The sequence below is a fragment of the Macrobrachium nipponense genome, chromosome 2, assembly GCF_015104395.2.
Source record: "Macrobrachium nipponense isolate FS-2020 chromosome 2, ASM1510439v2, whole genome shotgun sequence".
NCBI lineage: Eukaryota > Metazoa > Arthropoda > Malacostraca > Decapoda > Palaemonidae > Macrobrachium > Macrobrachium nipponense.
The window spans coordinates 31,528,839-31,555,045 of NC_087201.1; the positions used below are offsets into that span (position 1 = coordinate 31,528,839).

The 26,207-nt window shown below is 38.2% G+C and overlaps 1 protein-coding gene across 5 annotated transcripts in view; it reads right to left on the minus strand.

Annotated features, from left to right (window-relative positions):
• The window catches only part of LOC135220510 (transcription factor collier-like), a 229,596-nt gene that overhangs the window by 184,494 nt on the left and 18,895 nt on the right, over nt 1-26,207 (minus strand). For 4 of the 5 annotated variants that reach the window (XM_064257657.1, XM_064257658.1, XM_064257659.1 and 1 more), the window contains exons 2-3: nt 18,120-18,273; nt 11,781-11,844 (exon numbers count right to left, since the gene is read on the minus strand). In XM_064257657.1, the coding sequence (XP_064113727.1) occupies nt 11,781-11,844; nt 18,120-18,273 (218 nt within the window). Of the gene's footprint in view, nt 1-11,780; nt 11,845-18,119; nt 18,274-24,094; nt 24,247-26,207 lie in introns of those variants that run through there. The other variant, XM_064257660.1, reaches the window with a different exon arrangement.

Sequence of the window (26,207 nt, forward strand, 5' to 3'; positions counted from 1 at the left end):
AATAATAACAATAATAATCTTTTCACGAGAGCTTAGCCTCCAAGAGAGAGAGAGAGAGAGAGAGAGAGAGAGAGAGAGAGAGAGAGAGACGGCTTCCGTCTTCGACATTCTCCAGCAACAGGTATATTGCGTTTTCATTTTTAAATGACAAGTTGTATACAAACACCTGCCACTCAGTGCGATAACTAATGGCAGAAGTATCGACACAGCCACCCCATTTCGTCCCCATGCAAAGTATGAGGGGCACGAAACTACGCAAGCACGAACACGCCCACATACTGCACACAAAGTACTACAATTGCAATAATCAGCATGTGAGAATGCACTGAATATGCATAGAATATTCCTTACTAGTTAATTGCTGGCTAAGGTCTTCCTCCGATATGAGCTCCCATTCGGGAATTATTGGGAATGTTGACAGAAACGATTTCTCCTCCACTTGCATTGATAATTATCTATTTAATATTAATTTTTAAAAAATGAAGATTTTTCTTCGCCTTTAATGAAGCAAGACAGTAGTATGATGTCATTTATTTACAATTTAAAATCACCGATGGCCAACAGACGACAGCATAGGGAACTGTAATAGTAACATTCTGAACACAATTCATGAACTTGAAAAGGAATATATAAGATCGAACTTGATCTTCCTGTTTTAAGATATATGATATATATATATATATATATATATATATATATATATATATATTATATATATATATATATATATATATATAATAAATAAATTATATATAATATATATATATAATATAATATATACATTATATATATTATATCTATATATATATATATATAATATATATATATATGTATATATAATATATATATAATATATTATCTATATATCTATATATATATATATATATAATATATATTATATGTTATATGTATATGTATATGACTCATTGCCCTGATAATACGCAAGTGCACAGGTAACCAGATAAGCCCCTTCCCTCCCTCACACGCAACACAAAGAAGTTCACGCAATTATGCTTATAACAGATACCCCAAGCTTGCAAAGCAGGCAGCCGAAACTCATTTTTAACCGAACGGAAAAAAAACAAAAAAAAAAAAAAAAAAAGACAGCAAAGCCTCTCTCTTAATTCGCAATCCAATACGCCCGGCAAAATGAAAATAAAGGCCGCGGGGAGAATGAAGACGAAAGCGGCTTTGTTTTATCAGAAGCAAAGCGAAAACTGGCGGGGCGGGGACACGATCGTATTTCCAATTAGCAGAGGCTTGAAACCGAGGCCTCCTTGGCTCGAAGTATGGCGACTACTAGAGTTAAGGGATCACGGGGAAAACAGATCTCTAGCGCCATGATCGTACTTCGCAGAGGGATTATACAACTCCCAGCGGACTCGATGACGGCCTGATGTCTTCGCCATGACTACTAGCGGATTGTTTTTGCGCTCTGCGTAAGGAAGAAATATAATAGATAGATACCATTTACCGGCCAAACGATGCAGACTGCCGATGTCCAACAGAGCGATGAGATATTAACACGATGATAATAAAGAAGACGAAGCGGAATGTCACAGTCTAATCACGCAAATGAGTCTTACATACAATTCCAGGACGAGAAATATTGCAGGCAAACAAACCTCAGTCGCATTGATGATGTTTTCCAAGGTAAGGCGAGAGTTAGCGATGGCTGTGGGAGGTGTGGGACGGGGACGGGGTTGGGGGGACGGGGGGGTTGGGGGGAGGGGGGGAGTGGCGAGAAAGCACGATGGAAGGTATACCTATTTTTGGAAGTCTGATGAAAAGGCAACGGCCGTTGAAAGGCTTTGAAAACTAACGGAGAAGCTGGATGGAGAGGGTTGCTTTCAACGAGGGTGTAGGAGGGGGGTGCGGTGGGGTGGGGGCGGGGGCGGGAAGGGGTTTACTCGAGGCTAAGAGATCTTAGAGGTGGGGTAGGGGAGTTCTGCGCTGTTGTCTCAAGTTACTGAGGAACTTTCTTTTCCTTGCCTCAGAAGGAGAGCTATAGTAGACTCAGATCGCTCTAAGGTACAAGAAAAAAATAAAAATAAAAACAAAATAAAACACACACACAACAATGGGAGGGGACCGTCAGATATTAACTAAAGAGCAGAATCTCCAGTGTATCTGTTACACAAAAGGCAATATTCCAATATCTATATATATATATATATATATATATATATATATATATATATATATATATATATATATATATATAAACAAAAGTAACAGAACAAGTCGAACGCTGTCGGAACGGAGACACGACAGAGAAACCTTTCCACGCAAAAAAAGAAAGTAAAAAAAAAAAAAAAAGCCTTCGATTAGATGTTGCAAAATGGCCCACAAGTCACTCCTCCGATGACATGGCAGATTTAATGTCCTGTTTCTGTGTATAGGGAGTCACAGTTCTTGGAATGCTCATTTTCGGTTTGCTTTCGATCTGCTTTGATTTGAGAGAGAGAGAGAGAGAGAGAGAGAGAGAGAGAGAGAGAGAGAGTATGGATGCGTAATGTACCACTCGTGTGGTTATCTTCAGCGTACCTGCAACAAATGTTGGCGGAAAGGTTCACGTTTATTTGAGGGGAGAGAGAGAGAGAGAGAGAGAGAGAGAGAGAGAGAGAAGAAGGGAAGAAGGGCGCCGACAATGACATATTCTGCAGGGTGGATGACGATGACGACGACGAAGGCGACGCCCTAAGACCCTCCTCCTCCTCCTCTTCCTATTCCTCCTCCTCCTCCTCCTCCTCAACGACGCCGCTGCCGCCACTACCTAAAAATTCAGTCATCAGCTAACGCGCGTTATGTCCCTCTCGCCCCGAAGTCGAAGTCTCTTGGGCAAGGACCACGGGAGACCAATTTTGGTCCCAAACGTGTCTCTCGTGTAGACTCACTTTGCCTTAAACTCCCTCGTGTTTTTACTTCTTTGTTACAGGAGAGCGTCCCTCAGGGACAGGTCCATTCATATCACACTCCCGCTGACCTATTTTCACCTTTACTGAACTCCGCCAAACGAGCTCAATTGCGTTAGTGGCGGTGGCAGCATATTGGTCTATGTGGCACGAGGGGTTGCGTGGCTGTTCCGGCAAGGCCCCCGTCCCCAAGGGAGCTGTGGTGTGGCCCGCTGCTCCGGCACCGAGGGACGGGGGTCGGCTCCCCCCTCCCCCCCCTCCTAAACGTCCCCTTCTTCCTTCCTTTTCCTCAACCTCCAACTCCTCCTAACCATCTATGATGATCCGCCAACTCGCCCATCCTACCGCTACTCCTGCACTTTTGCTTCCTGCATCCGTGCCGTCCTTCCTTCCTTCCTGCCTGCCTATGGCACATAGGACTCCGAAATGACCCCTAAACAGGAGTGCCTGCTCTTACGGAAAGCTCCCCTCCTCCCCCCACCCCCGCCACGCCCCCCACAACATCCTACCCAACAGCAAAAGCTGCGATGGCCTCTAATGTTTACACTTGGTCTGCTGCTACTGGCCATGACTTCCCCGTGTCAACACCGCCGTAGTCTAGGATTAACCATCATCAGTTGCAACCATCTCTCTCTCCTCTCTCTCTCCTCTCTCTCTCTCTCTCGCAATTTATCTTCATGACTAAGCACATCGCAGAGAGCAAGACGTTGAGTAACGAGTGACCTTATATAAGACAAGGTATTCATGCAAAGACTATCGCCACATAGACATAATCCAGAAGCGATAGACGCGAGGTGACCGTGATACCCAACACGTATGCGTGGATGTGCATCCTCAACAATGAGACGAATAGAATGAAAAGAGGTAGCTTTGCAATAAATACAACATTTAAAAGACATCCTTGGGGGGAAAAGCATGACAAATATAAACATAGTATAAATTTCCTCAAATTTGAATTGTCTTCTGATGCCAGAAAATATTGGCCAAAAGGAACACGCCCGACAAAGACAGTGCAGAACTTCCAGGGGTTCAACCGATCCACGCACGACCCTGACTTCGCTTTCACGTTATCTGTCGTCAAGTCGTTTGATTTCCGACCATTTCGTTCTGAGAGATGAAATTACTCAAAGCGCCAAAGAACCCCAATACATTTTCACGACGAAACAAGACGAAGGCAAGAATCCTCCTCTGTAGAGAGACCCAGTGGAAAGATAGAATAGCGTGAGGCAAAAGGGAAGCAAATAGAAATTTCTGATGGTTATGTTTCATATACCTTAAAAAAATGTGATGTTTCAGCTTTTTTCCATGTCTATGCGCGCGCGTGTGTGTGTGTTTGTGTATAGTGTTTATTCAGAATGGCTTAGTTGTCTCTACCTAACCTGGCACAGTTCACACACACACACACACACACAACTCAAAACCACCTGACACGTATTCCAGTGAGGTCAAAATCTGCGAGCATCTCAGGAGACCGGATGACATTGATCGACAAAAAGGCACAACAATGATACGAACGGGAAAGTTGAGTAACGATTCGTATACTGCCAGTTATACTAAAATCTCTCATGCAAAAGCTGCTGTCTTGACCACCGATTATGAAAGAGGGGGCCGGGGGGGAGGGTGTTGTATTTCATGTCCCGAGATAATTGGGTAAAAGGGAGACGAAATCAAACTTGTCAAGAAGGAACAAGAACGGAAGAGTACAGCGATGTTTTATGCTGTTAATAACAATACCAATTCAAACGTTCTTAAACTAGCATACTTGTATCTCCCGATATATATATATATATATATATATATATATATATATATATATATATATATATATATATTCGGGCAGTAAAGATAGCGCGAATGTGTATGTGTATGTGCGTGTGTGTGTTTGATGTGTTTGAGAGAGAGAGAGAGAGAGAGAGAGAGAGAGAGAGAGCAGAGTAGAATAGTGTTCGTGGCATTAAGACAGAGCCTTATTGCATGTGTCTTTTACAGCTCCATCTGTAAGGCCGAAGTGAATGAGGTCTCACATACCGAGGAGAAGAACATTTTATATACGCAGTCTATCCATAAAGAAGATCCCCAACTCATAAAAAGTAAAGGCTGCTGACTAGAGACAGTATGGCACAATAGTCATTACGAAGACGAGGAAGGTTAGAGAATCCACAGGAGAATGTATGTAGAGTAACAGGCAGCAAACACACACATCACACATTTATATATATATATATATATATATATATATATATATATATATATATATATATATATATATATATGCAAGTGATAAAAGAAGGTAGCGAATGCTCGTATATTTTTTGCGGGTTTAGTTGCTTTGTCTGCTTGAAAATTCACTCGTGGTAATTGGGTGCAAGCACAAACAAACAAACAAACAACCACACACTATATAATATATAATATTAATATTATAAAATAATAAATAATATAATATATATATATTATTATATTATATATTATATATTATATAATATAAAGTATATATATAGTGTGTGTGTGTGTGTGTTTGTGCTTGCACCCAATTACCACGTGTGAATTTTCAATCAGACAAACGAACTAAACCCGCAAAAAATATACGCGCATTCGCTACCTTCTTTTATCACTTTCAATACCACCAACTTTAATTTTTTTTTTCCAATCTGCCCTTATCTTTATTATTAATAATTCTTCCTACTTCCAAATGCACACGCACAAAAAAAAATAAAAAGAAAATTAAAAGTATCTTTTTCTTCTTATGTTCATTACTCCTCCATCATCGGTACCAACACACTTATATACACTCTTGACTTCCACCCTAGCCACACTTTTTCTGTGTTTCCCCTCGTTTCAGTCCCTTTCTTCCCCTCCTTCCCCTCTCTCTCTCTCTCTCTCTCTCTCTCATCTGCCTCCCTCCCTTCCTCCCTCCTACCTAAGTCTCAGGAGACCTCTCTCTCTCTCTCTCTCTCTCTCTCTCTCTCTCTCTCTCTCTCATACCAGTATAGGCAAAAGTTGGCTCAGGTTTACTACTCGATGATTCCTTCACAACTGTCTATTAGATTTTCCTTTTGACTTCGTCATTCATCAGCTGAATTTCGCTAATCAAAGGCGCATTTATCATATAAAATTGCATTACGAGAAAGATCTTGTTTTTCTTTTTATTTTTTTATTTTTCTTTTCGCTCACCCAGCAGACTACAGTTTTCATTCCCCTTAACGATGAACTATAAAATTACAATACGAGAGAGATTTTTAATTTTTTTTTTTTTTTTGCTGAACAGTTTTGAGAAGTAAAGATCGTCAAATTGATTTATACACAGGGTAGCGGTTTCTTTCGTTGATAATATAACCAAAGAGCAAGCGAAACTTGATTAAATACCTCCAAGACAATAACCTGGATGCGAAATTATATAAAATTCAATGAACTGACGATATTCAGATTGAAAGAACCAGGTTTTAACGTAAAATAGATGTATTTCTAAGAACCAGGTTTTAACGTAAAATAGATGTGTTTCTGTGTTAACAGGATATCGACATGATATCGACCGCAAATACTCAAAAGAAACTCTGAAGAAGCGTCGTCATGATTATACGAATGCAAATTGGAAAGAAAATCAGTAAGAAAAACGTAATAAGACAAATCTATTAGATGTTACTGGAAGAATAACCTTTATTTAAAGGATTCGTGCTAGCGTGAGAGTAAGTGTCGCGCTTTGAGGAAGAAATGTGATATGTAAATCCCATTCGATTCAAAAACATTGTCAATCAAATAAAGTTAACGAACAAACCAGAGGACATTTGTTGTTAGGCCGACAGGTTCCTTGTCCACTGAGAAGTACGAGAAAGGATGGAAAATCTGTCGAGACAGATACTAAAAAGACACTAGATAAATAAGACTGTTTTGCTTGATCGAATTTGCAGAAGTGACCACTACAAGAGAATGGTCCAAAGCGTTGCAGTAAAAGCAAAGGAAACAGGCCTACACGACCAAGAATCTGTTATCTGTTTTCCACCTAAAACATTAAAAGAAAGTAGAAGAGTCTAAAGCCTTAATGACTCGATAGGCAGAGTACTACCGCTCGGTAATTCCCAATTTGTAAAAGACTCCGTCCCCCTCAACAGAATTCAGATGTAAGGCTGAAGGAGAGAACAATTTATCACGTAGCACTTGTCACATGGACATTCGCGTCCAATTTCTTTTCCGAAAAGGGCAATAAGAGAACATACTCCATGGAAAATGGGTAAGTAGCACATGCAGAAGTATATAGGGTTGTGAAACTAAGCTTGAAGTTAACAGAGGAAAAATAAGTAGTACCATTATTTTGGGGAAGGGGTTGATAGACTACACGAACCTTACAGATTGTAACAGTACTCTCTCTCTCTCTCTCTCATTATTTTGAGGAAGGGACTGATACACTGCACGAACCAGTCTCTCTCTCTCTCTCTCTCTCTCTCTCTATCTCATTATTTTTGAGGAAGGGTTTGATACGCTGCAGGAATCATACAGATACGACAGTCTCTCTCTCTCTCTCTCTCTCTCTCTCTCTCTCTCTCTCTCTCTCTCTCTCTCTCTCTCTCTCTCTCATTATTTTGAGGAAGGGTTTGATACGCTGCAGGAATCATACAGATAACTGACAGTCTCTCTCTCTCTCTCTCTCTCTCTCTCTCTCTCTCTCTCTCTCTCTCTCGTGCTCTTTCTTCAAACACCTACATATACTTGCCAACCCACATCCATTCCTTGCATCTGCCATAATTTTATTCATCACGTATGTAAATGCAATCAGTACTCTTCGGGCGAAAGGGAAGGGTTAAGAAACTATACTGAGCATCTGAAAGCATCCACACGATACAAACACCTCTAGAGTCTATAAATTCAACGTCATAAATTTAATTCCTCTTAAATGAACGTTTCAAGCGAACAATGGACTTTAAACCATCCATTAACAAACATGATGATGATGATGATACGAATTCTACGTCTTGCAAAGCTCTGTTTTTAGGTGTCTTTTTTTTCTGGCTGACGTATTAGTCTGTCCAAAGGACGCGAATACACACACACATACGGTGAGTGTAGTCGAGTGACGAGCGTATAGATAAATGTACACAAACGCTTGCATAAACACTTACTACGCATATTACAAACGCCATTCCTCCAAATGAGAAAACTCTCTCTCTTCTCTCTCTCTCTCTCTCTCTCTCTCTCTCTCTCCTCTCAACGCATGCCAAACTTTGAATTTACTGCCTCGAAGATAATTTGTTTTCCACAAGCTTAAGGAAGTTAGCCACACACGTTTCGAAGTTTTTTCTTCTTCTTCTTAAAAAAAAATCACCAGACCTGACTGTGCTACTCCATTGCCTCGGTTAGAGAGACCCTTGTGACTGTGACGTATATATGATGCTGTGTAACTGGAGCCACATAATTATGTATCCTAATAATTTGACGTGGAATCTTAACTGATGTTATGATGCACTACAACCACTACAACCCGGAATGCTTCTAAGTGCAAATAAAATGAGCAAAGAGGAATAATAAGGTGACTAAAAAGAGATGATAAATGAATAAATCATAAGGAATGAAGGATACAAGATTGTACGAGAGAAACCAACTGTCAGTGATCTCTGTTTCGTGTAGTGCATCAACCCTTTCTCAAAATGATGAGAGAGAGAGAGAGAGAGAGAAAGAGAAGAGAGAGAGAGAGAAGAGAGAGAGAGAGAGAGAGAGAGAGAAAGTACTGTCATAATATGTAAGGTTCGAGGATCATACAAGAAGAAAGCATATTCGAAAGAGGACTGAAGACTCTTCCTATTCTGCAGGAGCTACGATACTGACGAGAAAACGTTAAAGGAAAATGATAATACATGAAGCAAATTACTTTGAAAAAGTACAAGGGTCCGCCTCGCTATAGAGAGATGGATATAAAACCGAAAAAAGTGAAACAAGTGAAGTAACTTAAGAGTGCTAAGGCTTCACGTATAAAATGTCTTATTAGGGCTGCAAACTGGGTCCACGCCCCCCCCCCCCCCCCCCCCCCCCCCCCCCCCCCCCCCCCCCCCCCCCCCCCAAAAAAAAAACAGGCACTCAAAATGTGAATTACTAAAAAAAAGTAAATAAATAAATAAAACAAAATAAAAAATAAAGAAAAAAACAGACCCTCAAAATGTGAATTACTAAAAAAAAAAGTAATAAATAAATTAAACAAAAAAAAAAACAAAAAAAAAAACACAGGCCCTCAAAATGTGAATTACTAAAAAAAAGTAAATAAATAAAATTAAAAAAGAAAAAAAAAAGAAAACAGACGCTCAAAATGTGAATTACTAAAAAAAGTAAATAAATAAATAAAATAAAATAAAAAATAAAGAAAACAGACCCTCAAAATGTGAAGTACAAAAAAATAAATAAATAAAATAAAATAGAAAAAAATAACAAGCTCTCAAAATGTGAATTACAAAAAAAATAAGCATTCAAAATGTGAATTACTGGAAAAAATAAAATAAAATGTGAATTACTTTAAAAAAAGCACTCAAATATGAATTACTGACAAAAATAAGGCACTCAAAATGTGAATTACTTAAAAAAAATAGAAGGCACTCAAAATGTGAATTACTGAAAAAAGGTACTCAAAATGTGAATTACTAATTGCTCAACGTTAACTTTTACTGTGGCTAACCGATGTCATACATTCATTCATTTATGGCTCTGAACGACTGACGTGAAACCTGGAACTCCAAATTCACTGGAACTCGCCTTATGTGACCAATATTTCTATGATGACTGTTTGAGTGTCCAAAATTCTCTTCAGTTTAGCTTTTCAAAAAAATATACAAAGAAATTACTACGACAATAAAACAAGTAAACAATGCGCCGAGGCCCATGAAAATTTAACAACGTCCCTCTGGTGGCCTGTCGTATACCGTTTACAGAAACACGATTATGGCTCACTTGAACCTTTAATACAATGAAAACTAGCGAGGCTAGAGGGCTGCAATTTGGTATGTTTTTGATGACTGGAGGGTAAATTATCAACATCCCAATTTGCAGCCCTCTAGCCTCAGTAGTTCGTAAGATCTGAGCGCGGACAGAAAAACGGGACAAGGTCTCAGGAGGATAAGAAATGAACAGAAATAAACTGCCGAAAGGGACCGAGGCATTTGTTTGTTTCACGCGAAATGTAAAGCAATTACTTATGGACCCGAAACTTCCAAGTAAGAGTCTGAGAAAATACTTTTCGTATACTTTTCTCAAGTTCCTTCGATTCTAGTTTGAGAAGCTATTATCATTTCGGTTGCAACGTGGCCAATACGTTGCACGGACCTATAATAATAATAATAATAATAATAATAATAATAATAATAATAATAATAATAATAATAATAATAATAATAATGAAAAGGGTGGTTGCATCATTAATTAACCATAAATAATAATAATAATAATAATAATAATAATAATAATAATAAATAATAATAATAAGTTCCTGGCTGCAGAGGTCATATTTGGAACCCGTCGTTAAATCAATCAGATTCAAATTGAGCAACAGGATGAAACATCTGGCACCCAAGATTCCTCAACCTCCCCCCCCCCCTCCCCCAAACCTCCTCCTCTTCCTCTCCTTTGCCTCCAACTTTACTGATCGAGTCGAAGTTAATGCACCAGGAACTGCGGTAAATAAGTGATGGCGATATACCTAGTAGATGTGCTGCCCATGAGAGAGAGAGAGAGAGAGAGAGAGAGAGAGAGAGAGAGAGAGAGAGAGAGAGAGAGAGAGAGATGCTGTCTTCCAGATATCGACGACACAGCCTTCCGAAAAGACGTAGACCGAAGAGACAGAGAGAGAGAGAGAGGCGAGAAGGAGAGAGGAGAGAGATCACGAGAGAGAGAGAGAGAGAGAGAGAGAGAGAGGACACCAACTGGAAATGAATTTGTGCGAATGTACAAGTTAACATGGAAGTGAACGAAGTATGAACAAGGCCTATTCCGACCTCCAGCTTACTCAGGGCACGTGCTAAATCTACGGTCAAATAGAACGTCGTTTCACCAACGAAAATTGAGATGAATACGCTCTATTTCATTAGAAATATTTTTTTCTGTACTGTTTAACATGCACATTATTTATTCTTTACATACTAATAAATAAATCATAAATATCCTATCATAAAATTCCTGTATCGTCAACTCAACGCGAAACACCTTTTTCTGATCTTTCCTACCCCAAACAGGAGCAACCGCAAGAACAACAACACTAACTTCACCATAGTAGTTTGTAGGCTTACTCACCGAGTAAGTGAAAATTGTAAAAGCAATGGAAAAAGGAGTCAGATTAACAAATGAGCAAAGAATATTGACACTGGACTTGACCGTGCTAACTTGCTCAAGGTGTCATCTAAACCAGTGTTTCCCAACGTGGGGTGTACTCCCTATTTGGGGGGAGGGGGCGGGGGGTAATTTTTAAGGGGGCAATTCGTAAATGTTTAAACTAAATTAATGGACTTTTAGGCTTCCTCCACGTGAAAATTAGAATTATTAGTATATCACCACATGAGGCATCAGAATTTTAGGAGAGATTAGGTGGGGCATACCCCAACCCCCCCTGCCCCCGAGAAAAAAAAAAAGGAGCTGGGAACCACTGATCTAAACCCTTACTATTGAGATAGTATTAGTTGCACTATATTAAATCACGCTATGATTTGCTTCTAGACATCACCTGGAATTATATTCTGGAGTATAGATCAATGTTCAGTTCGTCATTCATAATGACAATCGTGAGAAAAATGTTCATTTTAGCCTAGAATGACAATATTTCGACGTCGTTTAATGAGACCGAGAGAACAATATACAAATCGTCTAATATTACGAGGGATACAAAGGAAGAGATCTTACCATTTGCATACAGCAGCTGTAGTCTGTAATGGATGCCATTGTTGGTTTTCTGTCCTTCCGGCTCCTGGAATGCAGAAAAAAGAAAAACATTTAATGCGTGACTAAAAAAAGAGAAGCATTTAACGCGTGACAACATGCAGCAAATAGTATAGAATTGTCTTAATGTTCAGAAGTATGGCCTCCAATGGAATTAAAGATAGGATAAATGCAAACAGTATAGAATTGTAATATTCGGAAATATGGCCTCAAATGGAATTAAGGATTGATGCAAACAGTATAGAATTGTCTTAATAGTAGGGAATAGAATTGTCTTAATGTTCGGAAATATGGCCTCCACTGGAATTAAGAATGGATAAATGCAAGCAGTATAGAGTTATTTTAATATTAGGACATATGACCTCCAATGGAATTAAGAATAGATAAACAATGATATTATAAAAAACAATGATTATCTAGCTTGAACTTATCATAGTTTGGTTTTTATCTTACATGGACATGAAAAGGAAAGAAAAACCATGTTTACCTCCCATGTAAACATAATACCAACAAGAAAGACCAAAAATAACAAAAATAAAAAAAGGGGGAGGGGGTGTTATGGATGTGGGGGAATAATATCTTCCACACAGCTGCTCTCTCATACAACAGACATTCAGATTTTTTTTGTCTTTTTTTCTTAACCCGTGTACAACTAAATCCTTATCTCTGAAGAAGAATCAGAGACTTACTGGCCTCAAGAGGTTTGGAATATGTTACAATGTCGGTACCGCGGCTAAAGTACAGAGAGAGAGAGAGAGAGAGAGAGAGAGAGAGAGAGAGAGAGAGAGAGAGAGTCTCAAATCTCGCCGTACGCCTCTTTAAGCTAAACGAGGCCGTATCAGAGCTAAAAACGAAACACTCCAAACTCGATTTAATAACGAAGCCGGGGTAATTTAATACCCGAGATGAAACAATGATGTATACGACCCGTACTCCTACGTAATGAACATATTTAGCCGTAATTAACTAGTTGACTTACTTGCCGGTAGATGGGGGAAGTATATGGTCGGCCGCGCGCCACTCCAAGGGGGATGCAATCTCTCTCTCTCTTTCTCTCTCCCTGTCCTCGGTTATAATACCCAATTACTTTTCGATTTTGACTACTTTCAAATCCCCTCTCGTGTTCATTATCTCCGAAGGTGTAATTTTCACAGTCGGGTTTATTTAATATCACATCGGGAAAGATGTTAACTGTAGATTTTATCGCTCGTTAAGCTCTCTTTTATGAACCGCGGTAAAAGCTTTTATCTCATTCAATTAAATACGCATAATAATAAGGGTAAATAGCGTCCGTGTGATGGTGAGCAACTTGTAATGACGAGAGGATGGTGAAACCTTGATAAACATTATTCACGCGCGCATCACACTCACACATACACATTCACACACACACACACATACACAGAAAGAGACACATTGTGTATATTATATACTGACAAAGTTACACCCACGAAGGGAAAACTGAAACCGTGTATGGGTAACAATACGAAAGTACTTTGTATCTCCAGTGTTTTAATTGTCCCTCGAAGCTGTAACTTTGTTCATACGATCACCGCGTTTTTAATTTTGCATGATCTAAAATCAAACACACACACACACTCAATATATATATATATATATATATATATATAATATATATATATATATTTATACATACATATATATACCTAGTGGATAAAAAAAAACTGCATACATTAGACCATAGTACATAATATCCCGAAACAAATCTGAGGAAAAAAAAACCTAAATTCTATTTCCTCTCAGAGCCAACAGACCTCAAAACCAACCAGATTCGCAGGACTGGATTGTGAGAAACGAAGAGAGAGAGAGAGAGAGAGAGAGAGAGAGAGAGAGAGAGAGAGAGAGAGAGAGAGAAGGTAATTTTGGAGTACCAGTGATTTTGCTTTTATAATAAGCAGGTAAAGAGTTATCCCCCACTCGTAATTGCATAATCATTGGAGGTAATTGTGGCCAGAGTCATTATCTGGTCTAAGTGTGAGTGAGCGACCTCCACGCCCTACCCCATTGGTCAGGTCGAGTATCCCACCCCCGGGGGGGGGGAAGGGGGGGGAAGGGGGTGCGGAGAGGGAGGGTGGGGAGGTGGGGGGAAGAAGTGTTAGGGTTGGGGCTTTTTTAAAAATCGGACCAGTAAACTGCTGGTCTGGAATAAGGATGAATTAGCTCCAAGGCGTGGGTCCCTCTTCGTGAAAACTATAAATTCCTCATAATATATATATATATATATAGTATATACCTACGGATAAAAATTAGGATCAATACAAATATCGCCAAATCAGTTAAATATTCTCTCGGATTATCACAACCATTGACAAGCGCAAAATTGACCTCTCTCTCTCTCTCTCTCTCATCTCTCTCTCTCTCTCTCTCTCTCTCTCTCTCTCTCTGTTATTATAGTATCGAATAATTCCGAGTGGTATGTCAGCTTTCTATCTATCACTGTAACGGGAAAAGGTCACACGAAGCTGACCTGATTTGCTGACACGTTATAAATCGAAATATTTTCAGACAGAGAAACGTACGTATATTTTAGAAACACAACTCCTCATTAAAATGTAGCGATAAAAATAGTATTCTTCCCTTTACAACATACTATCAAAAAGGATTTACTATCTAGGAATACAAGTTAAGATAAAAAAAAAGTACAAAACACGCCGAAGTTTCTCCTGCGCAATCGCGTTCCCTGTACAGCGTTATAAAGTAGCGTTTCAGTTGCTTCCCAGATGCGGTAGAGTGAGGCTGCGTCCCCACGCCATCGGAGCGCGCTGTCAGATACACGATCCAAGGCTAACTTTAACCTTAACTAAAATACAAACTAATGATGTTAGAGGGTTGCAATTTGGTATGATTGATGATTGGAGGGTGGATGGTCACCACACCAATTTGCAGCCCTCTATCCTCTGTAGTTTTTCAAGATATGAGGGCGGACAGACGGATGAAGCCGGCACAATAGTTATTTTCTTCAGAAAACTGAAACTTAAGTTTGGCTTTCCCTACGGAATTTAAATGAAAGAGATGTGGAAAAAATCATCATTTCGTATTCAAATTGGGATACATTCCTCACTTTTAATAACCAGCAGATATCAGCATTGCCACGGAAGCTCTACTGTGCTTACATCGTGTTTAGCTCAAGTTAGAAAGGCAACGCGGAAAAACAAAGGAAGGTGGCACAATGGAAGACGAATTAAGTAATGTGTGATCGCTGGGCCCGTCCGTGCCTTACCCATTCACTAAGAGTTGAGTTACAGTCGACTAACATATATTCCTAGATCAATATAAATATATAACTGAATCACGAAAGTTTGGAACGTGATAAATGCATAAATAAAGGTATAAGCCACGAAGGAAAGATAAACAACGGAGTAACTGCAAGATCTTTCGACTCAACGTCCTTTCTTAGCAGACAAACTGACTTACATGAGACACTGAGAGTACAAGGAAAGGTCGTATAAGTGACAGATAGGGATTATAAGGAGATTAGTACCTAGAATCCAACACACCTGGAGAATGAGTAACCTTTCCAAACAAGCATAAACATGGATACAATTTAAGAACATTAAGAACAAAAAGATTAAGTCCAAGTGCTCAGACACAGGGACAAGGCAATTAAAGGATTATAAAGGTCGGATCCTGACCACATTCAGATCTTTGGTAAACAAAAACTTATTCACAAAACATATTAAACATACATACATGTATACAAAGAAAATATCTATTAGGCAACTAACTTGTATTCAAGTCAGTAATTATATCTTTGAGGTTATTCTTAAACATGTTACAAATACAAGGGTCTAAATGAAACAGGTCACGACCAATATTAAAATTTCAATGGGAAGTAAGTTGTATAATGGCAGATTCTAAAAGATTTCGTGATAAGACATCTTTTGATCTTGCAATTACCGAACTACCAATCTAATTTATTGCATTAGATGTTTGCCCAGTTTTGATAGAATATTTATGCTGTTTTAATCTTACTTCTAAGCCCTTGCTCGATTGTCCGAGATAAAAAGAGGGGCAGTCCATACATTTTATATATTATGTTGTTGCTTTCCCTGGGGCCATTTTTTATTAACATTCCTTTTAGTGTGTTATTAAAGGATCCATGTCAATTGTCTTTCTCCAATTCTAGAGTAAACTTAATCGATAGTTTTGAAAAATCAGCTCAAAAGACAATTAGCAAATATATAAGAAGCCCCTTAATTTTGTGTATGTGTGTGTGTTTGTGTGTGTGCGAGTTCGCCCGTATTTTTCAAGGAGGCAAAAGTTAGTTTTGAAAAATCAGCTCAAAAGACAATTAGAACACATAAAAGAAGCACCTTATTTTTGTGTCTGTGTGTGTGCGAGTTCGTCCGTATCTTTCAAGGAAGCAAAAGTTGGTTTTAAAAAATCAGTTCAAAAGACATGGTTTAAAAAAATCAGCTGAAAAGACAATTAGAAAATATATAATAAGCACCTTATTTTTGTGAATGTGTGTGTCTGTGTGTGTGCGAGCTGGTCCGTATCTTTCAAGCAAGCAAAAGTTATTTTTAAAAAATCAGCTCAAAAGACAATTAGAAAATAAGAAGCCCCTTATTTTGGAAAAAGTACAAGATGCCCGTCTGAGAGGAAACCATCCCTGTGGAGGGCTGGGCATAAAACCAAGCTGCTAAAAAAAAAAAAAAAAAAAAAGTGAAATAATTTCGTGTGAAATAGTCTCTCGATAACTAATACGTTGTGTCGTGAAAATTCCGAACTTGGCGGTTTGGTTCTGTTACGTAAACTGCTTCAAGGAACTCCAGAATGCAAAGGTACAAAAACCATCAAAGTTACTTTACTTGAGGCAGAAAAATCAATCAAATCTCTATAGTATCTACATTGTACATAATCTTTTCAAGACCTGACTAACGTGCATCGTATTTTTGCTGACGTACTAAAACGCACGGCTCATTTGGCAAACTTAGATAGCCTTTCATAAAATAAATAAATAACCATACAGAAAAACGAACATTATTTTAAAAATGATGTACTTCGCTGTCATCGTATTTCTCGAATATACTTCCGCGCTCATCAAAAAATGAGGAAACCCTGCCAATGAATACCTCCCTGACGAGGAGGAATTCCTCCTTCAACCTTCAAAGGCGTCTTTAAATGCCACCGACAGGATGAGGATGAGAACGGCGCCGATACAATGGACGCATCAAGTAAGTAACTATACTTCGATCGAGGCGATCCAAGATTGGCATTTGAATGGCATTTATTGGAAATAAATTTGAGGGAATCCTTCCTTCCTTCCTTCTTGCCTGCCTTGAGGAGGCAGATTCAGTACCAAGACGAATCAATCTCTCTCTCTCTCTCTCTCTCTCTCTCTCTCTCTCTCTCCTCTCTCTCTGCTTCTAATATAAATCAAAGAGTATTAAAAAATTTTATGTATATAAAAAGGCTTCCAGGATTTTATAAAATCCAAACCGTCCACCATCCGTTTACCAAAAACGTACAAAACACGAACAACCAGAGAAAACGAAGTTGAAATTAAGTAATGCAGTCGAGAAAAGGGTGATTGACTGATTATTATAAGATACTAAAACTGGCGTCACAACACAGGTGCGATGAAGTTGAATAAACTGAAACAAACATGCTCAAAGTATGCTATCATGACATCGTTTAGTCTATCTTTTACTATTTTTTGTATTTCTATTTTTTTTTATCAATCCAAGGGCATATGTGAGTATGCTGTCATAACAGTGTTTAATCTATCTTTTTTTTTCAATTTTTTTATCAACCCAAGAGCATATGTGAGTATGCTGTCATGAGTGTTTAATCTATCTCTTTTTATTTCTATTTTTTTATCAGCCCAAGAGCATATGTGAGTATGCTGTCATGACATGTTTAATCTATCTCTTTTTATTTATATATTTTCTATCAACCCAGGAGCATATGTGAGTATGCTGTCATGACAGTGTTTAATCTATATTTTTTTTATTTCTTTTCTTATCAAACCAAGAGCATATGTGAGTATGCTGTCATGACAGTGTTTAATCTATCTTTTTTTATTTCTATTTTTCTTATCAACCCAAGGGCATATGTTAGTATGCTGTCATGACAGTGTTAATCTATATTTTTTTTTTATTTAAATTTTCTTTATCAACCCAAGAGCATATGTGAGTATGCTGTCATGACAGTGTTTAATCTATTTTTTTTATCAACCCAAGAGCATAAAGAGCATATGTGAGTATGCTGTCATGACAGTGTTTAATCTGTTTTCATTAGTATTATCATTATAAACCCAAGGGCAAGTGTGAGACTTACTTGGTCTTTTTCAATGAATCCCAGGAAGGCTGTTCGTTCGATTTCGATGGGCTGTCCAGCACGGTCGTAGAGGGCTATGACGAAGTGGAAGAAGTTGGATTTCCTCAGGTTGCTTGGGGGCTGCTTCTCGAAGTGCGCACGACCCAGTCCCACACTGTGACGGGATACATGGCAGGATTAGTAGGGGTAGTGTTTACTAAGGTACTCAAGGTAAAAATCTGAAAAGCAAACACAGTGACCTAACCAGTAAACTATGGTGTGGTATATATATATATATATATATATATATATATATATATATATATATATATATATATATATATATATATATGTGTGTGTGTGTGTGTGTGTGTGTGTGTTTTTAATGATTGTCATTTACTTTATAGTTATGAAAATGATATTTTAAAGGAATTTTTGCCAAATTCATGCCAATTAAGTTACATATAAACTTATAATAAGTGTTGAATCGTCAGCAGAATATATATATATATTATATATATATATATATATTATATTATATATATATATAATATATATATATTATATATATATATTCCCTTTCGAAAGTACTTTATTCAACTGACGAATCAAGACATATCAGTCCCATTTTCACAGCTATAAAATGAAAGAACGAGCATTTAAAACAGACTCAGAAAAACAGAAATAGTTTTAACATAAAATTACAAGCAAAGTTTACCAAAAATTGCCGAAGGCAAAGACCGAGTGACGTTTTGGGTCCTGTTCGGCTTCAGTGGAAAATCACGAGAGGTATAAAGGTGTTGACGTGGAACTGAGTAGTATTTAGTTGGGGAACAAGCTCTTTAAAATGAGAAGGGATTCTAATAATGGTAGTTGGTGGTCATTGGCATCTCTGCCTTTGGTTTTAAAATCTTTGGAGCTGATATAACATCTTCATATTTTTCGTGATCTCGTATACATGAAATTCGGGGTTTGATAGTCTTATACCTGGTCTATAACTCACGCCTCAATAAGAAGCCAATTCCACCTTTAGCAACTTATGGGTGAAGACAACGTACTTCCCCAGGGTACGTATTAGAAACATCGCATTTATTAGAAAATATTTAAACGAAGATACTATGAAAACAGCAATTCGTAAACCCATACGTTCGAGGCTGGAATACGGCAACGTAACATACTACGATCTTATTAACTACCTGCTAAGATAATTGCAAGTGGTACAAAACAGAGCCGCCAGATTAAGAAAAGGATTACGTTACCAAGACAGAATAGCCCCGGCACTAATCGAGCTACCTTGGCTCCCAGTAAAAGCAAGAATATGATGCAAAATACTTCTTGCAGTCTTAAAAGCACCTAGATACGGTGAACCAACATATCTGAGAAACTGCTCAAGTTTCTTTAGACCCGAAATGAATACTGTGATCAGTCATGCAAGTGAAGCATATATAGCTAGGCTGTTTGAACCTAGAACAAATTGTATGTCAGGTGAGAGAGCCCTTGAACATTGCGCACCAAGGCTATACAACCCAGAATACTGCCTGAAATGAAGATCATGCAAGAAGGAAGAAAATTTAAAAAAAGAACTAAAGACTCCTATTCTGCAGGAGCTATGCGATATTGACGAGAAAACACAAAAAAATAATTATAACACGTAAGAAGCCACTTATTTTCAAAACGAACAAGGGTCCACTAGAGAGGGAATCATCCCTGTGACCAAAGCCCAGATGCGCAATTAAGTAAATGACCCCCGAGGTCATCAAAGATGTGAAGACACTCTTCTTCATATCTAAATAGAGAGTTACTTGTCACTGGGTTACAAGGTATTGATTTCAATTCAATACCCGGTATTTAAGTATTCCGTTAATTTACGGCAGAGTTAAAACTCATACCTTGTAATCCCATGATAAGTTAATTGCTATTCAAATATAGTGTCTCTTCACACTTTGATAACCTCACGAGTCTATTTATTTGTTTAACTGACCCAGATGTAACCTGGGAAAGTGCATTGGCTCTACCACTAGGTTGCTAAAGGTGAGATCATACTCAAGGTATACAGAATTCTATATAACTCATCGAGGCGTGAGTTATAATCATGCATAAGACTATCAAACGCCATCTTTTTCTCTTTCCTTCGAGGATTTCGTCTTTTTATATTAATATGCATATGTTAATTACATGCTGTAATTAAATATTTAACATTTATAATCTATTTAATAGTTCCCAGTTTTCTGTGAGTTTACTTAGCACATCTGGTAACTTCAGCAGCAAAGTCGCCCTACTTGATTGCTAGTTAAAACACCATTGCTGAGTTTTGTTACATTGCATTCAGTATTTAGAGTTTATATGTACTACATGTCTTGTTAACCTAATATACGTATCTATAGATTTTAAGACAAGCAGTAGGCTTTAAATAAGGGTTTTATAACTTAATGGTTCTGGGTGCTGGAGATGACTCAGGTGTCTGAAAACCAGTCTATCAATGAAATCCTAAACCTACACATTTTTTTTTAACTAGTAATAAAGTAAAAAATTTGTTTCTCAAGTTACCAGTAGTAGTAACAAACCCCTATATTTTTTACACGAAAATATATAAATGTCCTTATAAATGGCAATAGCCCTCAACTTTACGATCTATCTTATTTCTATTCCTTAGGTATCTGTCCGGGTTCCTTTTCTTGTAATAGATGATGATATTCGTGTTCTTGCTACTCCTCTGTTATAGTCTAATCTTTAGTTCTCTTTTTCAATTTCCATATTCGGCTTCCTTCGCTTCTGGAGTCCTTGAACTTGAAAGATTTTGGCTTTTACTTTGTTAACTTTGTTTCGTTTTCAAAATACGTTTCTTCTAATATTTTAGTGTGTGTGTGTCGTGTAGAATCTCCTGATATATTCACCAGTTTTATAGGCATACTGGGTCATCCATATAGCCGCAATGACCTCCTTGTTTCCTCACACATTTTGGAGACACCCCTATCACCAAAGACTTTCAGAATTCGGATGAGGTGATGACGACCTTTTAACTTCTCGATACCCTCACATTTTTTTTTTTCCGACATGGCGGCTATCACTGCAGCCTTATATATTCTGGCGGGAACTAAAATGTTGTTATATTGCTTTTCAAATCTGTATCCAGATTTGACGAGCGGATCCAAAAGAGTGGAGGCAAATCTAATTAAAGATCACGAACAGCAGCTGCCTTGGATTATCCCAGGTACTGGATTAACCAGAGGAAGGTCAAAAACATTAACTGCGATTAAAGATACCCTTTAGTTTCTCTTGTAAATCTCCTTTGAAAGGTCCATAACACCTGGGAATGGCTTGATTTCCATCTCTTGCACTCACACACACATTCACACACACACACACACACACACACTTATTAACCCAGTACTGGATTAGAAAAAAAAAAAAAAAAAAAAGAACAACTGACACGCTTCAGTTTTGCTTTCAACCTCATCCGAACATCTTGTGCAGAAGGAAATGAAAGGTCCTATATTTATCTACGAAAGAAATATTAAAGTCTTATGGCTCATCCATAAGTGTCAGTGTGAAAGCATTCTCTTGATCGAACTGCATAAACCTTCCAAACTTACAGTAGATTAATATCTCGATAAAAACATAGGACCGCAAAACGAAATTGAAACTGGGCTGTTCAAACGGCTTCTTTACGGTCAGTATGATCAAATCCAATATTTCTGTGTGTAGTTTCCATTCGATCTATTAAAAAAAAATTTAGCCACGGAAATAAAAGGTAACTGAAACCTACAACTGTACCTTACAACAAATACATCTCTCCGCCAATTCCTTAATACGGATTATAAGCGGCCTTCCAAAAAAAAAAAAAAAAAAAAAAAAAAAAAAAAAAAAAAAAAAAATCCCCAACCCAGCCATAAAAAAGGGATAACGACTGACCTATTTAGAATGACTCACTAAGATGATTTATGGACCTGGCCTTTCGCTGTCCGAATCTGTCGGATATCGAACCATGGCCACGGTCGAACATCCCCCTTCCCCCCCTTTCTTATTTCATATTGGCACTGCATACACAGTTTCCTTCATCATTCAATTTCATTCCCTATCTAGTTCGAATTTATCTTCATCTCCTCTAAGTGCTTCCTCAATTGAAAACCAAAGCCATAAAAAAATAACAACTGTGCAATACAATCAGTCATCTACAATAATGACCATCATTTCATGAGAAAAGTTTTTTCGTCCTTTCTTAAAATAATAAGGAATGTCTTTTACTGTACAACACCAGTATATATATTATGAAGATAAAATGCCCATAAAACACTATACTAAGAAATGCGAACTGAATTCAAATTATGCATGTGACCGACATGAGTCTTTCCAATCAAAGCAAAAGCAGACGATTTTAGTAAGTTTGTGTTCGTGTCTGTAATATATGACAGAGGTATAATTATTCCTTTAAAACTGTCACACCCTATAAGACATAGTAGCAGTTTCAAAGTGCTTTGCCAAGGTAAGTTAAATGACCAGATGTATACTACTAGCAACTGCCTTTGCAGTGAGCTGCTGCTCAAAGTCCAGGTGAAATTCCCGTTCCAAACTTCCGAGACAGAAGGCCTGTTACCTCGGTCTAAATGAGAGAGAGAGAGAGAGAGAGAGAGAGAGAGAGAGAGAGAGAGAGAGAGAGAGAGCATATGTGTACAGAAAGAGAGGAGAGAAAAAAATACGTGTACAGAGACAGAAAAAAATATCCGTGTAGAGAGAGAGAGAGAGAGAGAGAGAGAGAGAGAGACAGGGGAGAAAAAAATACATGTACAGAGAGACAGAGAACAAAAATATGTGTACAGAGAGAGAGAGAGAGAGAGCATCTGTGTACAGAAAGAGATAGGAGAGAAAAAAATACGTGTACAGAGAGACAGAGAAAAAAATATGTGTACAAAGAGAGAGAGAGAGAGAGAGAGAGAGAGAGAGCGCATCTGTGTACAGAAAAGAGAAAAAATATGTGTATAGAGAGACAGAGAAAAAAAAAATGTCGGGTGTACAGAGAGAGAGAGAGAGAGAGAGAGAGAGAGAGAGAGAGAGAGAGAGAGAGAGAGAGAGAGAGAGAGATCCGTTTAATAGCGCCGCGATCTCAACACGAAACCGGCGGAAGAAGTTTCCCCATAAGATCCTTTATTCACGAATTCGTAATAGCGGCAGTTCGTAGCTTCGTAAATGGGGTGGGAACGGCGTGAAGTGAGCCAGTTAGTACAATTAAGGAAGGGATGCTTAAGAAACAAGAAGTGTTCGAAGCTCACACCTTCGCGTTGCCCTCCCAAGGGAATACTAATACGCCAAAGGACGCAATGGAGGAAGAGGTCTTCGGAAGGAATAAAACTATGGGAAGGTAATACCAACGGCACCCCCAACCTACCCGCCGCCCCCCACCCCCCTCCCCCCTCCACCAAATTTAAAAATTCCTTAGGCGAATAGGAACTAATTTGAGCAGGTCTGTAGGGTCAAAAATTAGAACTCGTAGACGTCATCATCAGAGCGGAATATTATTATTATAACCGATATTATTTTTTAAGAGCCATTCAGCTAAGACTAAGATCACGACGAAATAAAAGTAGGAGTAAAAATCTAAATAGGGAGAGGAACATTTATTAATTTTTTTTATTAGGTACATTCCCTCCTCACTAGAAATTGTACCATTTCCCCCCCCCCCCCTATCAGAGTGAGTTTGGACCTTGCAACGGGAATCGTCATAATCACTCTGGACAATACTGGCTAATGAAATAATTCTTTACAAATAAAAAAAACGCCTAGAAAATCAGAAAAAGTAAAAATGTAGCGTTGCCAGACGCACGATTATGGTTAAACTTTCGCCTTAAAATAACCTTATTACTCATTTCAAGAATACCAGTAAATTCCTCTCTGAGTTTCCTTAAAAATCAGAATAAATTTGGATCAGATCGCGAGCCAGCAACACGATGAAGATCAGGGTCTGAATGATGTTAAACACAGCAAAAATGTTAAATTCTTACCCGTAATGCCAATAATTATAGTAATCCACTTCATGTGGGAGAATAAACTCGGGGGAACTCATGATTTGCATCGATAAAACACGCGGCGAAAAAAGTAAAAAAAAAAACTACATCACACACTCGCACTATTTAACCACCTCACTTGTCAACTGGTGAACTGATACTGACCTCAGCCAGTCGAATGAGGGTCCATTTAAACCATAAATCCTAAGCTTTCAAGTACTGACATCTTTTACCCTGGGGGCATTTGGCCTCAGTACTACAACAATTCTCAAGGACAATTCTCTCTCCCTCCCCTCCCCACAACAACAACAACAACAACAACAACAGCAAAACAGCTCCACCCCTTCAATTGGTAACTTAAAAAAAAATTACCTTGCTAATTTCTGTACGAGGTGTTCGCTTTTGACACAAACTTCAAAATTGTACAAATGAAATTGCCAAATAGCGTTAATGATGGTTGTATTCATAAACAGTTTATACACACGCATACACACATATATATGTATGTGTGTATATAAACTGCTTATAAATATAACCATTATTAACGTTACTTGGTAATTTCACATGTGCCGTTTTTAAGTTGGCATCTCTCCTATAACACCAAACGTGAAAAGCGAACAGTTCATACAACAATTCGGACTCTCTTTCTAAGGTGGTAATTCTTTGAAAATTTGTGTGTGTGTGTGTGTGTGTGTGTGTGTGTGTGTGTGTGTGTATGGAGATCACAATTTTTCCTTCGCATTACATTGCATTACGATCAACATATTTTGTTTTAAATGATCTTTGAACATCCCGTATGCATCGATATGTGTATTTATATTTTTCTTTTTTTTATCGATGTTTGTGTTTGTTTGGTGTGTCAGTTTACATGGCCTTATTCTACAATGAAGTCTCATGCTGAGCTATAAGTCTATCATAGCAGAAGAAGAGAAAGCGGCCGGACAAAGAGAGGATCCTTTAAAAAGATCTATAGTCCTTAAGATCTACTTAATCCGGATTCCAGGTAATCTTGAGGGATCCATGTCAAAGTTCTCTGGCTACAAGCAGAAAAGTCGGGAAATCCAGTCAATACTGGGTTCTGAACAAGGAATTTTGATTTAATCTAAATGCATTAAAAGATTGAAGGGTCTTGTGGAGATAAACCGCTGACAAAATATCATAAAATCTTTTGACAAATAACGTCTGCCGGATCTAACACGCTCGTGTTTTTGTTAATCCGTCACCGTTCGGTCAATACCAGACGCTGAGATAAAGAGGATTATGTGGGTAAATACGTTGCGGTCAAACAAACTGTTTAAGAAAGAGCACCTGGAAATGTCAAAGCACGTGTGTGTGTGTGTGCGTGTGTGTGAATCGTTTGCAACACACGCTATTTACAATCAAGCACGCGCAATCCTAATAAGCGAGTCTTGCCTTTTATGTAGTATCTATGCACACTCCAAAAACAGACCAAACAAGATCGAGAAAAGTGGAGGGGAAAATGGTCTCCGCTAATCGCCTGAAGTGACAGAAAAACCAAAAAGCCATAAAAAAGGTGGGCGGAGACACGCAAGTCGTTAAGAGACGAAGACGATGGGGCCGATGAAAGGGGTCAAAGTTCAAGACAGAGACAAGACAGCTAGGGGGAGGCCTCCTTCGACCAATCACGTTCCATTCTTTCCCAAATGTTTTCTCCGATTAAGAAGGAAACGCGGCCGCCGGGCTGACAGATAAAATTTACAACCTTTCGGGTATCAATTTATGCGTGGGTGAGGTATGTATGATGTATACCTCTTGGTAAGCTTCTGATTAAGAGAACAATTCTACCAGAGTTCAGGGAGACAGGAAGGTGTTTTACGACATACTCCAGATAGATCTTGACATTTCAATATTCTCTCGCCTTTCCATGAAACTTTGGGTTCCCATATAGTATAGCTCCTTTCGTGCTACAATAAACACACACACACACACACACACACACACACACACACATATATATATATATATATATATATATATATATATATATTAACCTATATTTTTATATTTTATATATGTGTGTGTGTGTGTATGTATATGCGCATTATGCTACAAATGTCCTTTAATATCTAATTCGCTTTTACCTCGGATA